This window comes from Trachypithecus francoisi, unplaced genomic scaffold, assembly GCF_009764315.1.
Source record: "Trachypithecus francoisi isolate TF-2019V2 unplaced genomic scaffold, Tfra_2.0 Lachesis_group20, whole genome shotgun sequence".
Classification (NCBI taxonomy): domain Eukaryota; kingdom Metazoa; phylum Chordata; class Mammalia; order Primates; family Cercopithecidae; genus Trachypithecus; species Trachypithecus francoisi.
In genome coordinates, this window is record NW_022681466.1 from 36,547,200 (window position 1) to 36,560,226 (window position 13,027).

The 13,027-nt window shown below is 42.5% G+C and overlaps 1 protein-coding gene and 1 non-coding gene across 2 annotated transcripts in view; one reads left to right on the plus strand and one right to left on the minus strand.

Moving 5' to 3' along the window:
• Positions 1–6,564: 6,564 nt before the first annotated feature.
• PPM1D (protein phosphatase, Mg2+/Mn2+ dependent 1D) overlaps positions 6,565–13,027 on the minus strand; it is a 69,671-nt gene continuing 63,208 nt past the window's right edge. The window contains exon 6 of the mRNA XM_033183772.1: positions 6,565–8,023. Within this exon, the coding sequence (XP_033039663.1) occupies positions 7,466–8,023 (558 nt within the window). The 3' untranslated portion in view covers positions 6,565–7,465. The remainder of the gene's footprint in view (positions 8,024–13,027) is intronic.
• LOC117068167 lies at positions 8,584–8,688 on the plus strand. The gene has a single exon (XR_004431017.1). It is a non-coding gene; the product is annotated as a U6 spliceosomal RNA (small nuclear RNA).

The window sequence follows — 13,027 nt, forward strand, 5'->3', positions numbered from 1 at the left end:
GATTACAGGCATGAGCTACCATGCCTGGCCCTATCATGGTTTCTGAAAAGAAATATGCAGTCATTTAAATTAGTCCTGTGTAGGTCAGTATGCATTATATTTTTCCTCCGGTGGCTTTCAATATTGTTTTTCTCTTTACTTTTTAGCAACTTGCTTATGTCAGGATTTCTTAATGTTTTTTCTGTTTGGGGATTTGCTGAGCTTGAATTTGTAGGTTTACGACTTTCACTAGACTTAGGATGTTGTAAAGCCATATTTTATTATTATTATTATTATATATTTTTTTGAGTCAGGGCCTCACTCTGTTGCGAAGGCTCGAGTGTAGTGGTCCGATCTCAGCTCAATGTAACCACTGCCTCCCAGGTTCAGGTGGTTCTCCTGCCTCAGCCTCCTGAGTAGCTGGAACTACAAGTGTCCACCACCATGCCTGGGTAATTTTTGTATTTTTAGTACAGACAGGGTTTCAGCATGTTGGCCAGAATGGTCTCAAACTCCTAACCTTAAGTGATCCACCCACCTTGGCCTCACAAAGTGCTGGTAATACAGGCGTATTCCATGCCCGGCCTAGACTTTTTTTTTTTTTTTTTTTAGCACCACGTTCTTTTCTGTTTCCATTTGTTTTTGTTTTGTTTTTGTTTTTGCAACAAAGTCTCACTTTGTCACCCAGGCTGGAGTGCAATGGTACATTCTTGGCTCACTGCAAACTCTGCCTCCTGGGTTCAAGCGATTCTCCTGCCTTAGCCTCCCAAGTAGCTGGGATTACAGGTGTGCACCACTGCATCCAGCTAATTTTTGTATTTTTAGTAGAGACGGGGTTTCACCATGTTGGCCAGGCTGGTCTTGAACTCCTGACCTCAGGTGACCCCCCCCCCCCAACTCAGCCTCCCAAAGTGCTGAGATTACAGGCAAGAGCCACCTCACCCAACCAGTTTTCATTTTGTTACTTTGTGTTTTGTGTAAGAGACAGGGCCTAGCTATGCTGTCCAGGCTGGAGTTCAATAGCTATTCACAGATGCCATCATGGCACCTATAGCCTGGAACTCTTGGGCTCAAGCAATCCTCCCACCTCAGCTTCCTGAGTAGCTAGGACTACAGGAATGCACCACCATACCCAGCTTGCTTTAACTCTCTTTTTCCTTTTGCTAAAACTTTTGTTACTTTTTATTTTTGAGACAATGTCTCACTCTGTTGCCCAGGCTGGTGTGCAGTGGTGTGATCAGGGCTCACTGAAGCCTCAACCCCCTGGGGCCAAGTGATCCTCCTACCTTAGACTCCACAGTAGCTGGGACTACAAGCACATGCCACCACACCTGGCTAGTAACGTTTCTGCATTCCACTTTTGGTCATAGAACATTGATTCTAAGTAGACTGTAAGTGTATGTACATTGTAATCCCTAATGCAACCACTAATATTGCCTAAATATTTTGTCTCAAAGATTAAAATTTGCCTAGCACTTTGGGAGGCCGAGGCAGGAGGATCACTTGAGGCCAGGAATTTAAGACCAGCCTGTGCAACACAGTGTGAGACCTCATCTCTAAGGAAATTTTAAAAATCCACCAGGTGTGGTGATATGCACCTGCAGTCCCAGCTACTCGGAAAGCTGAGATGGGAGGATCACTTGAAGCCAGGAGTTAAACGTTACAGTGAGCTATGATTGTGCCACTGCACTCCACATCAGCCTGGGGACAGAGTGAGACCCTGTCAAAAAAAAAAAAATTATTCTCAACTTTGTTAGTGAGACAGTTTATTTAGTGGCAAAATACATTAAGATGCTTTACTCCACTAGAGCAATCTTCCAGACGTATGAAAGATGAAAATAACATTGCTCATTAATGCTATTACCAAAACATAGCTAGTGCACACCTTACTAAAACAATATTATACATGCTATATTTCAAAATATCAATGCCTTTAACTTCTAGATTGTGATAGCCTCCTTCCAGATGACACTCCCTAGAATGACACTTCCTAGAAAATGCCCACCTCCTAGAATTCATGCCCTGTGTAGGAGTCTCCCACGTTGTAGCTGACTTGGTCTGTGTGACCAACAAAATACAGAATTGATATGACACTTTCAGAGGCTAGGTTACAAAAAACATTGTGGTTTCTGCCTTGCCCTCTGGTGTGGCTTGTTCTGGGGGCAAATAACTGCCATGTTGTGAGAAGCCCTCTGGAGGGGAACATGTGGCAACAAACTGAGGTCTCCTGCCAACAGCTGTGAGTCTCACGGGAAACAGATCTAGCCCCAGTGACACCTTCGAAAGATTGTAGCGCTGGTTGGTAGCTTGACCAAAACCACAAGACTATCACCCAGCTAAACCACTCTCAGATTTCTGAGGCTCAGAAACTGGAGATAATATTTGTTTTTTGTTTTGTTTTTTTGAGACGGAGTCTTGCTCTGTCGCCCAGGCTGGAGTACAGTGGTGTGATCTCGGCTCACTGCAAGCTCCACCTCCCAGATTCACGCCATTCTCCTGCCTCAGCCTCCTGAGTAGCTGGGACTACAGGTGCCCGCTGCCACACCTGGCTAATTTTTTGTATTTTTAGTAGAGACAGGGTTTCACCGTATTAGCCAGGATGGTCTTGATCTCCTGACCTCAGGTGATCCGCCTGCCTCAGCCTCCCAAAGTGCTGGAATTACAGGCGTGAGCCATCACACCCAGCCAGTATTTGTTGTTTTAAACTGCTAAATTTTGAGATAGTTTTGTAGCAATGAATACATATTTTAATCCTTGTGGCATAAGACACACAGGTAAGAATTATCTTCTGCAAAATATTTAAAATAACCAGAATGTGTGGACATGGTTAAATAATGGCATAGTTGGCTGGGCGCAGTGGCTCACACCTGTAATCCCAGCACTTTGGGAGGCCTAGGTGGATCACGAGGTCAGGAGATCGAGACCATCTTGGCCAACATAGTGAAACCCCATCTCTACTAAAAATACAAAACTTAGCTGGGCATGGGTGGCACGTGTCTGTAGTCCCAGCTACTCAGGAGGCTGAGGCAGGAGAATCGCTTGAACCCGGGAGGCGGAGGTTGCAGTGAGCCGAGTTTGTACCACTGCACTCCAGCCTGGGCAACAAGAGCAAAACTCCGTCTCAAAAAAAAAAAGGAAAAAAAAATAATGGCATAGTTAACTTACATCTGTAGACTGAAATACTAAATAATGAGGCTCTTTGACGTACTGATATAGAAAAATCTTTAAGAAATAAGGTTGAGATAAACACATAATCCTTGCATGTCTATGCATAGACTATTGCTGAAAGAATACACACAAAAAATAGGGGGAAATGTTGACTGTCTTGGGGACTGAGGTAGGGGACTTTTCATTATGTATCATTTCATACATCGTGAACTTTCCATTACTACTGATCTATGTGTTACATAGACAAATACAATTTAAGAAACACAAACATTAAAGCATTATTTGTGATGGCAAAACATCTTTGACTCCCTTAAATAGTAGGCCTAACCACAGCCCTAGGAACACATACAAAAAAATAAGTAATTTTAACATGTAGAGTTGTGTCTCAAAAAGGTTTTCAATATTAGACAGCTACTAATATGGTACGGAATTAGATCCATTGCACTAAAAAATAATGTGATGTAGGAAATAATGCTGTGACACTTTTTACATTAAACAATTGATTTGAAAAATACAGATTACATAATCTATTTTACAACCACTGGTAAAAAAGAAAAAACAAGTAAAAAGTAGCCACTTTTTTTTTTTTTTAATTTTGAGACAGGGTCTCACTTTGTTGCCCAGGCTGGAGTGCAGTGGCATGATCATGGCTCACTGCAGCCTCCACCTCACAGGCTCAAGCGATCCTCCCATCTCAGCTTCCTGGGTAGCTGGGACCACAAGCACACACCACCACATCCAGTTAATTATTTTTTTTTGTAGAGATGGGGTATCCCTGTTGTCCAGGCTGGTCTCAAACTCCTGGGCTCAAGCAATTCTCCTACCTCAGCCTCCCAAAGTGTTAGGAATACAGGCAAGAGACATCGCACCTGGCCTAAATGGATTTTCCTTTTTTTTTTTGAGATGGAGTTGCACTTTGTTACCCAGGCTGGAGTGCACTGGCTCAATCTATTTTTTTTTTTTTTTTTTTTTTTTTTTTTGAGATGGAGTCTCACTGTGTCGCCCAGGCTGGAGTACAGTGGCACGATCTCGGCTCACTGCAAGCTCCATCCCCCAGGTTCATGCCATTCTCCTGCCTCAGCCTCCTGAGTAGCTGGGACTACAGGCACCCGCCACCATGCCCGGCTGATTTTTTGTATTTTTAGGAGAGACGGGGTTTCACAGTGTTAGCCAGGATGGTCTTGATCTCCTGACCTCGTGATCCACCCTCCTCGGCCTCCCAAAGTGCTGGGATTACAGGTGTGAGCCACGGCGCCCGGCCTGGCTCAATCTTGGCTCACTGCAACCTCCGCCTCCCAGGTTCAAGCGATTGTCCTGCCTCAGTCTCCCAAGTAGCTGGGATTACAGGCACACACCACCACGCCTAGTTAATTTTTGTATTTTTAGTAGAGATGGGGTTTCACCATGTTGGCCAGGCTGGTCTCAATCTCACCTCGTGATCCACCCACCTCGGTCTCCCAAAGTGCTGGGATTACAGGTGTGAGCCACCGTGCCTGGTCTGGATTTCAGTATGTATTTAGATTTGCTGGTGTTTTTGTTATTTTGTTTAGACAGGGTCTTACTCTGTCACCCAAGCTGGAGTGCAGTGGCATGAGGATATCTCATTGCAGCCTAAATCTCCCAGGCTCAGGTGATCATTCCACATCAGCCTCCCAAGTGGCTGGGACTACAGGCATGTGACACCACACCTGGCTTGCTGGATTTTCACGTGGTGCAGCCAGGATGGTATTACATGTGTACCAGATGGAAAAGACCTTCACAATGAACAGACTCCAGAAGTGTCTGCTAGTTGCTATCTCTCTTGGAAAGATCTGAAAAAACTCTTAGATTTCCTATGGAAAATCGGTATGTTTCCAACAACACAGTTTTTAGCATATTGTAGGTGCACGACATTGAATTCATGAATTAACTCTTGAATCTCTCAATGACAGATCTTGTTCCAAATTAATAAATTAAAAAATTATCTCACTGTACAAGTCACATCAAAATTACATACTGTGTTTAATTCCCTTTAGATTTTTTCCTGTATTTCTGAAGTTGGCAGTTTTTTATTCATCTTAAATCGCTACATATTTTACATAATGCTTATAAGCTATAACTGACTTAATCACATTCTTATTATTTCATTTTTTTTTTTTTTGAGATGGAGTCTCACTCTGTTGCCAGGCTGGAGTGCAGTGGCACGATCTCAGCTCACTGCAACCTCCACCTCCTGGGCTCAAGCAATTCCCCTGCCTCAGCCTCATGAGTAGCTGAGACTACAGGTGTGCACCACCATGCCTGGCTAATTTTTTGTATTTTAGTAGAGACGGGGTTTCATTCACCATGTTGGCCAGGATGGTCTCGATCTCCTGACTTCATGATCTGCCCTCCTCATCCTCCCAAAGTGCTGGGATTACAGGCATGAGCCATCGCACCTGACCTATTTCAGTATATTTGATATTAAAATAAAAAACTCAGTGTGCAAAAATGAAGACTTTAAGTTGTATTTTAAACTCACTCTAAGCCAGGCACAGTGGCTCACATCTATAATCCCAGCACTTTGGGAGACCGAGGCGGGCAGATCACAAGGTCAGGAGTTTGAGACCAGACTGGCCAATATGGTGAAACCCCATCTCTACTAAAAATACAAAAATTGGCTGGGCGTGGTGGCTCACACCTGTAATCCCAGCATTTTGGGAGGCCGAGGCGGGCAGATCACGAGGTCAGGAGATCGAGATCAGCCTGACCGACATGTGAAACCCTACCTCTACTAAAAATACAAAAATTAGCTGGGCATGGTGGCACGTGCCTGTAATCTAAACTACTCAGGAGGCTGAGGCAGGAGAATCGCATGAACCCAGGAGGCAGAGGTTGCAGGGAGCCGAGATTGCACCACTGCACTCCAGCCTGGGCGACAGAGCAACACACCGTCTCAAAAAAATTAGCCGGGCGTGGTGGCGCGCACCCGTAATCCCAGTTTCTGGGGAGAGAGACTGAGGCAGGAGAATCACTTGAACCCGGGAGGCAGAGGTTGCAGTGAGCTGAGATCGTGCCACTGCACTCTAGCCTGGATGACAGAGTGAGACTCCATCTCAGACAAACAAACAAAATAATAAATAAATAAAATAAACTTACTCTAAAGCATGAAGCATGATCACGGCACAACAGAATGTTAATCCAGGTTAAGCATCCTCAATCTGAAAATCCAAAATCCAAAATGCTCCAGAATCAGAAACTTTTTCAGAGCAGGCATTGATGCTCACAGGAAATGCTCATTAGAGCATTTTGAATTTCAGATTAGGAACACTCAAAAGCTAAGTGTAAAGCAAATATTCCAAAATTTTAAAATATCTGAAACACTTCTGGTCCCAAGCATTTTGGATAAGCGATACTCAACTTGTACATACCATTAAAATAAATCAACAACTACAAATCCAGCAACATGAGGAACAGTTCACTGATTTATTAGATGAATATATACCCATATAATCAATGAAAACTGTATGATATAAAATAATTTAAGAAATGTTGGGAATTAGCAGCACCATCTGTTATTGAAATAGCAAGGAAAACTTCACATATTTTAAGCAAACACGAGAAGGGAGTAACTACTTTAAGACCTAATAATGCCATTGGTCTGGGATGAAAAAGAAGGGAATTGTTTTAGGCAAACACACTTCCTTCTATGCCGAAGATTTAGTAAGCATATCTGATGACTAAGGTTTTAGAAAAATGCTACTGATGTAAGAGCTACTGCATAGTATTTTAATTGGGACCAGACTAACTGTAGCATGGCTCAACACTTCTATGAAAAATTTAGTTCTGAATTATGAAATCAGAAATAAAAAATAATGTTTAAAAGACACCTGTCTCTAAGAAACATTAAGTGAAACACAGGTCACTATGAAAATACATCACTTTTCCAGTCTGCTTAATAATTTACTTTAAAAAGTTGTGCAGTTTTCAAGACAAGTGGCTTATACAAATTTTTTAATAAGTATTTAAAAAAGCTTAAATGTTTTTCTAAAATCTAATAGATTCTTTTGATTTCTTTAAACATTTAGCCCTGTTGTCACAATTACTGTGTATCAGAGTAAGAGACTGAATTTGTGTGGATACAAATTTACACAAATTTTACAGCAACTTATACCCTAACATCTACAAAATCCACATTTATAATACAAGCAAGTACAAGGCCAGGATAAAACTGCTGAATTCCAAAGAGTCAAACTGTATATTCTTTTAATTTTGTCTCCTTAAAAAAAAGTTCAACTTCGGCACCAAATTTAAAAAGCCCTCTCCTAAATTTGGAAAAACCTCATTTCCCAGATGCATTTCAGCAAACACACACAGTTTTCCTGTGTTGATGAAGTAAAGGATTTCCAATTTTCTTCTGGCCCCTAAGTCTGCGTCGCATGGTGAGTTTAACAGAGTTCTTTCGCTGTGAGGTTGTGGGGAGACTTGCAGGCTGAGCACCACTACTTCGACTTAAGCCATTTCGTCTATGTTTCTTCATCAGGGGGCCAGAATTGGACTCTTCTAGTGTCCTTTTAAAGTTTGTTGGAGGGGTTCTTTCAATTTCTTGGGCTTTCATTTGGCCAGGAGTTGACATCTTCAAATTTTTTTGGTCCATGACAGTGTTTGTTGAGTTAGTAGGCACAAGGCCAACTGGAAGGCTATTATTCAAAGAATCATGTATCCTTAAAGTCAGGGCTTTAGCGCAATTTTCTTCAAGTGGTTCTGGATCTTTTGAGGGTATGACTACACCCTGGATATTCCCTCGAGCTATCTCGGCTGAAACCTCTAAAAAATTCTCTGAGAAGGCATTGCTACGAACCAGGGCAGGTATATGGTCCTTAGAGTTCAGCCTTGGCCATGGATCCTCCTCCAGGGACTGAAAAATAAGAAGGTAAAACAAATAAGAAAAAATGTATCCTAGAACTCAACAAACCTATGTATGTGATATTAGGCTTCTTATGAAGCTAGTAGGATGGCAAAAACATGTTATGCATTCACTAATTCATTCACCATGTATTTACTGAACTATGTGTAAGGTTTAAATGGGAGAAACCAGAGTGAGAAGACAATATAAAGGTAAGAATGACGTTGAATTCTGTCTTCAGGGTAATAGATGAAATTATAAAATAATCTATTCAAGTGGGTGAAAATTCACGTGGTCACATGTATTTTCTATCCACTGGCAGGTAACCAAAAATAAGATACATTAAGGAACAAAATTTCAAAACAAACCCTCAAAATTAACCATAGGCACACATTCACTCTTCCACTATTCTGTACCCAAACATGGAGAAGATCAAAAGTTTCGCATTCTCTGTGTGCGTTTTAATTTTACTTTTGACAATAACATAGTGTTGATGAAATTGCTCTATTTTTCATAAAAGTCTTATATTTTTCCATAAGAACCATCAAAAAATTGCTTTAAGATGCCATTAAGTGCTTACTATAGCAGCACATATACTAAAATTGGAATAATACAAAGAAGATTAGCATGGCTCCTGTGCAAAGATGACACAAATTCACGAAGGTTTCCCTATTTCAAAAAAGAAAAAAAAGCTTTTAAAAATCTCAATTTTTGGCTGGGCACAGTGGCTAACCCTGTAATCTCAGCACTTTGGGAGGTTGAGGTGGGTGGATCATTTGAGGTTAGGAGTTCAAAACCAGCCTGGCCAACATGGTGAAACCGCATCTCTACTAAAAATATAAAAATTAGCCAGGCATGGTGGTGCGCACCTGTAATTCCAGCTACTCTGGAGGCTGAGACGGGAGAACTGCTTGAGCCCAGGAGGTGGCGGCTGCAGAGAGCAGAAATCGCATCACTGCACTCCAGCCTGGGTGACAGAGTGAGACCCCGTCTCACAATAAATAAATAAATAAATAAATAAATAAATAAATAAATAAATAAAAATAAAAACCTCAATTTTATAGTAATGAAAACTAGTGTAACCACTGGAGGGGATGGTAGCATCTCCGTAGGATAAGCAACAAATTTGTGGTTTTTTGGTTTATTTCCTATCTCCTAAATTCTAATTTCTGAGTACGTAGCGTGGAAAGCATTACAACATTAAAGCACATTATTAAAGCAAAGTACAACATTAAAGAAACTATGCCGGCCGGGCGCGGTGGCTCAAGCCTGTAATCCCAGCACTTTGGGAGGTCGAGACAGGCGGATCACGAGGTCAGGAGATCGAGACCATCCTGGCTAACACAGTGAAACCCCGTCTCTACTAAAAAATACAAAAAGCTAGCCGGGCGAGGTGGCGGGCGCCTGTAGTCCCAGCTACTTGGGAGGCTGAGGCAGGAGAATCGCGTAAACCCGGGAGGCGGAGCTTGCGAGACTCCGTCTCAAAAAAAAAAAAAAAAGAAACTATGCCATAATGGTCATAATGAAAAGTCAGATGAATGCTGCTTTGCACCCATCCTGCAAACACTAGATACTGCTCTGTGATTTGAGAAAAGTAGTACACATGGGACCCTACTGAGAATGGTTAGGGAAATCTCCAATTGATGAAACAAATGAGAATTATCCAAGGCACTTATTGTTTTTAAAAATGCTGTTTTTAAAATGCTTCATGTCAATCTAGACATGCACCACTACTTTGAGTGTAGTGCTCTAAATCTACATATACTCAGAATATCCGCTCACCTCCAGATAAGAACATTCTTACTATCAAACCCAGCTCCTCCAAAGCAATAACATTTCATAAAATCATTGTCTTAATACTTTATCAAGGTCCAGAGTTAAAGCATAAACACTCTCTCCCCCAAACATGTAAAATTTCCTCAAGTGGACTCTCAATCAAAATTTATTAAAATACTAACAGATTCTGAAAAGTCCACGCAAATCCTTTTGTAGAGCAGCGAATGAAGACATATTTATCTGATCTTTCTCTGAAATAAAATCTCCTATAAAATAAACACCTTTCCTTTTTTTTTCTTCTCTTTTCCAAAGACGGGAGTCTTGCTCTGTCGCCCAGGCTGGAGTGCAGTGGCGCGATCTCGGCTCACTGCAAGCTCTGCCTCCCGGGTTCACGCCATTCTCCCACCTCAGCCTCCTGAGTAGCTGGGACTACAGGTACCCGCCACCACGCCGAGCTAATTTTTTGTATTTTTAGTAGAGATGGTGTTTCACCATGTTAGCCAGGATGGTCTTGATCTCCTGACCTCAGGTGATCTGCCCACCTTGGCCTCCCAAAGTACTGGGATTACAGGTGTGAGCCACCACGCCCAGTCATCTTTCCTTTTTTTTTTTGAGATGGAGTTTCACTCTTGTTGCCCAGGCTGGAATGCAACCTCCACCTCCCGGGTTCACGCAATTCTCCTGCCTCAGCCTTCTGAGTAGTTAGGACTACAGGCATGCACCACTTACACCTGGCTTTTTTTTTTTTTTTTTTTTTTTTGTATCTTTAGTAGAGATGGGGTTTCTCCATATTGGTCAGGCTGGTCTCGAACGTGCGACCTCAGGTGATCTGCCCACCTCGGCCTCTCAAAGTGCTGTGATAACAGGCGTGAGCCACTGCACCCAGCCTGAATATACAACTTTCTAAAAAGTGCTATATAAAAGTATACTTATAATAGGAATGTTTCCTTTAATTTGTCCAGAGTTAAAAGGGAAATAAGGAAGGCAGGGAGGTTCAAAAAATAAAATGAAAGGGAAATTGAAGGCATCCAGAAGCTTCTTTTTTAGTTTGTTTGAGATCGAGTCTTGCTCTGTCATCCAGGCTGGAGTGCAGTGGCGCGATCTCTGCTCACTGTAACCTCTGCCTCCCAGGTTCAAGCGATTCTCCCACCTCACCCTCACGAGTAGCTGGGGTTAGAGGCACCCGCCACCATGCCTGGCTAATTTTTGTATTTTCAGTAGAGATGGGCTTTCACCACACTGGCCAGGCTGGTCTCAAATTCCTGACCTTAACTGGTCCACCCTCCTTGTCCTCCCAAAGTGCTGGGATTACAAGGGTGAGAGCCACCACACCCAGCCCAGAAACCTGTTTCTAAAATGACCTCAATCTAATCATAGATAAGAATATGCTTTACTGAAAAACATATATATATTGACTTTAGGACCAATGGACACTGAAGAAAAGGACAAAGAATTTCTAGTTACTAATCTGTTACTGCCCCAAATACATCACTTCTCTGTTCTTTTTTTTTTTTTTGAGACAGAGTTTCGCTCTTGTTGCCCAGGCTGGAGTGCAATGGCACAGTCTTGGCTCACTGCAACCTCCACCTCCTGGGCTCAAGCGATTCTCCTGCCTCAGCCTCCCAAGTAGCTGGGATCACAGGCACCCACCACCACATCCAGTTAATTTTTCTATTTTTAGTAAAGACAGGATTTCACCATGTTGGCCAGGCTGGTCTCAAACTCCTGACCTCAGGTGATCTGCCTGCCTTGGCTTCCCAAAGTGCTGGGATAACAAGTGTAAGCCACCACACCTGGCAGCTCCACTGATTTACTATAAACTGCATGGTTCATTGAAAGTTTGATTATTCTTGCCTGTTTTAGTACTGACTATATGTTGGGCAGCAACAGTCTCTGTTCTAGAATGTCTTACATACAGCTTTCTCATTTCAACAATGAGAGTTGCGTGTAAGTTTATCCCTCTGTATTAGGTTGATTCAAATGTTTAACCTGGTCACAAGCACGTTCTGGCTGATCACAGAAAAAATACGTTAAGTAACAAGCAATCACTGACCAAGAGCTCATGCTGCTTTAATATAGAAAAATATATTAAAGACCAGGCAGCAAATAAGTTCTGTAGCAGAAGTCTTCCTAATGCCAAATAATCACATCACTACTGCAGGCACAAGAAAAATGGTACTAGTCAAGCTATCTAATGGAGTAAAACATTGCTATAGCATGCATAATAGGTTAGATATTAGGTGGAATTTCTTTATAAAACAAAAACAATGGGACGATTTCAGAGTTAACACAATATATTGTAATTTCTGTTTAGCTGTTTATTTATTTATTTATGTATTTATTTTTGAGACAGAGTCTTGCTCTGTCGCCCAGCCTGGAGTGCAGTGGCGCGATCTGGGCTCACTGCAAGCTACGCCTCCCGGGTTCATGCCATTCTCCTGCCTCAGCCCCCTGAGTGGCTGGGACTACAGGCGCCTGCCACCACGTCCAGCTAATTTTTTTGTATTTTTGGTAGAGATGGGGTTTCACCGTGTTAGTCAGGATGGTCTCAATCTCCTGACCTCGTGATCTGCCCGCCTCAGCCTCCCAAAGTGCTGGGATTACAGGCATGAGCCACCACGCCCGGTTTATTTATTTATTATTTATTTTATTTATTTATGTTTTTGAGATGGAATCTCGCTCTGTCGCAAGACTGGAGTGCAGTGGTGTGATCATGGCTCACTGCAACCTCCGCCTCTCAGGTTCAAGTGATTCTCCTGCCTCAGCCTCCCAAGAAGCTGGGACTACAGGCGCACACCACCACACCCAGCTAATTTTTGTATCTGTGGTTGAGACGGGGTATCACCATGTTGGCCACGATGGTCTCAATCTCTTGACCTCGTGATCCACCCACCTTGGCCTCCCAAAGTGCTGGGTTTACAGAAATGAGCCACCACACCCGGCCAGCTGTGTCTTTTTAAATGCACAGATTATTATTCTGACACTACAGGTGTGCTGGCTTCCCTTCCCCCACTTTCTCCTTGAACGTTTCCTTTTCCTTCTCTTTTTATTGGCATTCTGTGGGGATACATTGCATCTGTTAGCACAGGCAACTATTTAGACTTCTCAGATGTACTCCAGATTAATTTGTATTGCTAAGGCCTGCACGTTCGTAAAACAGTGATGTGATGTTGAGGTTACCCCCTAAAAATACATAGTTTAAAAAAGTTCACTGCTTCAGAGATCAACTTTCTCCTCCCA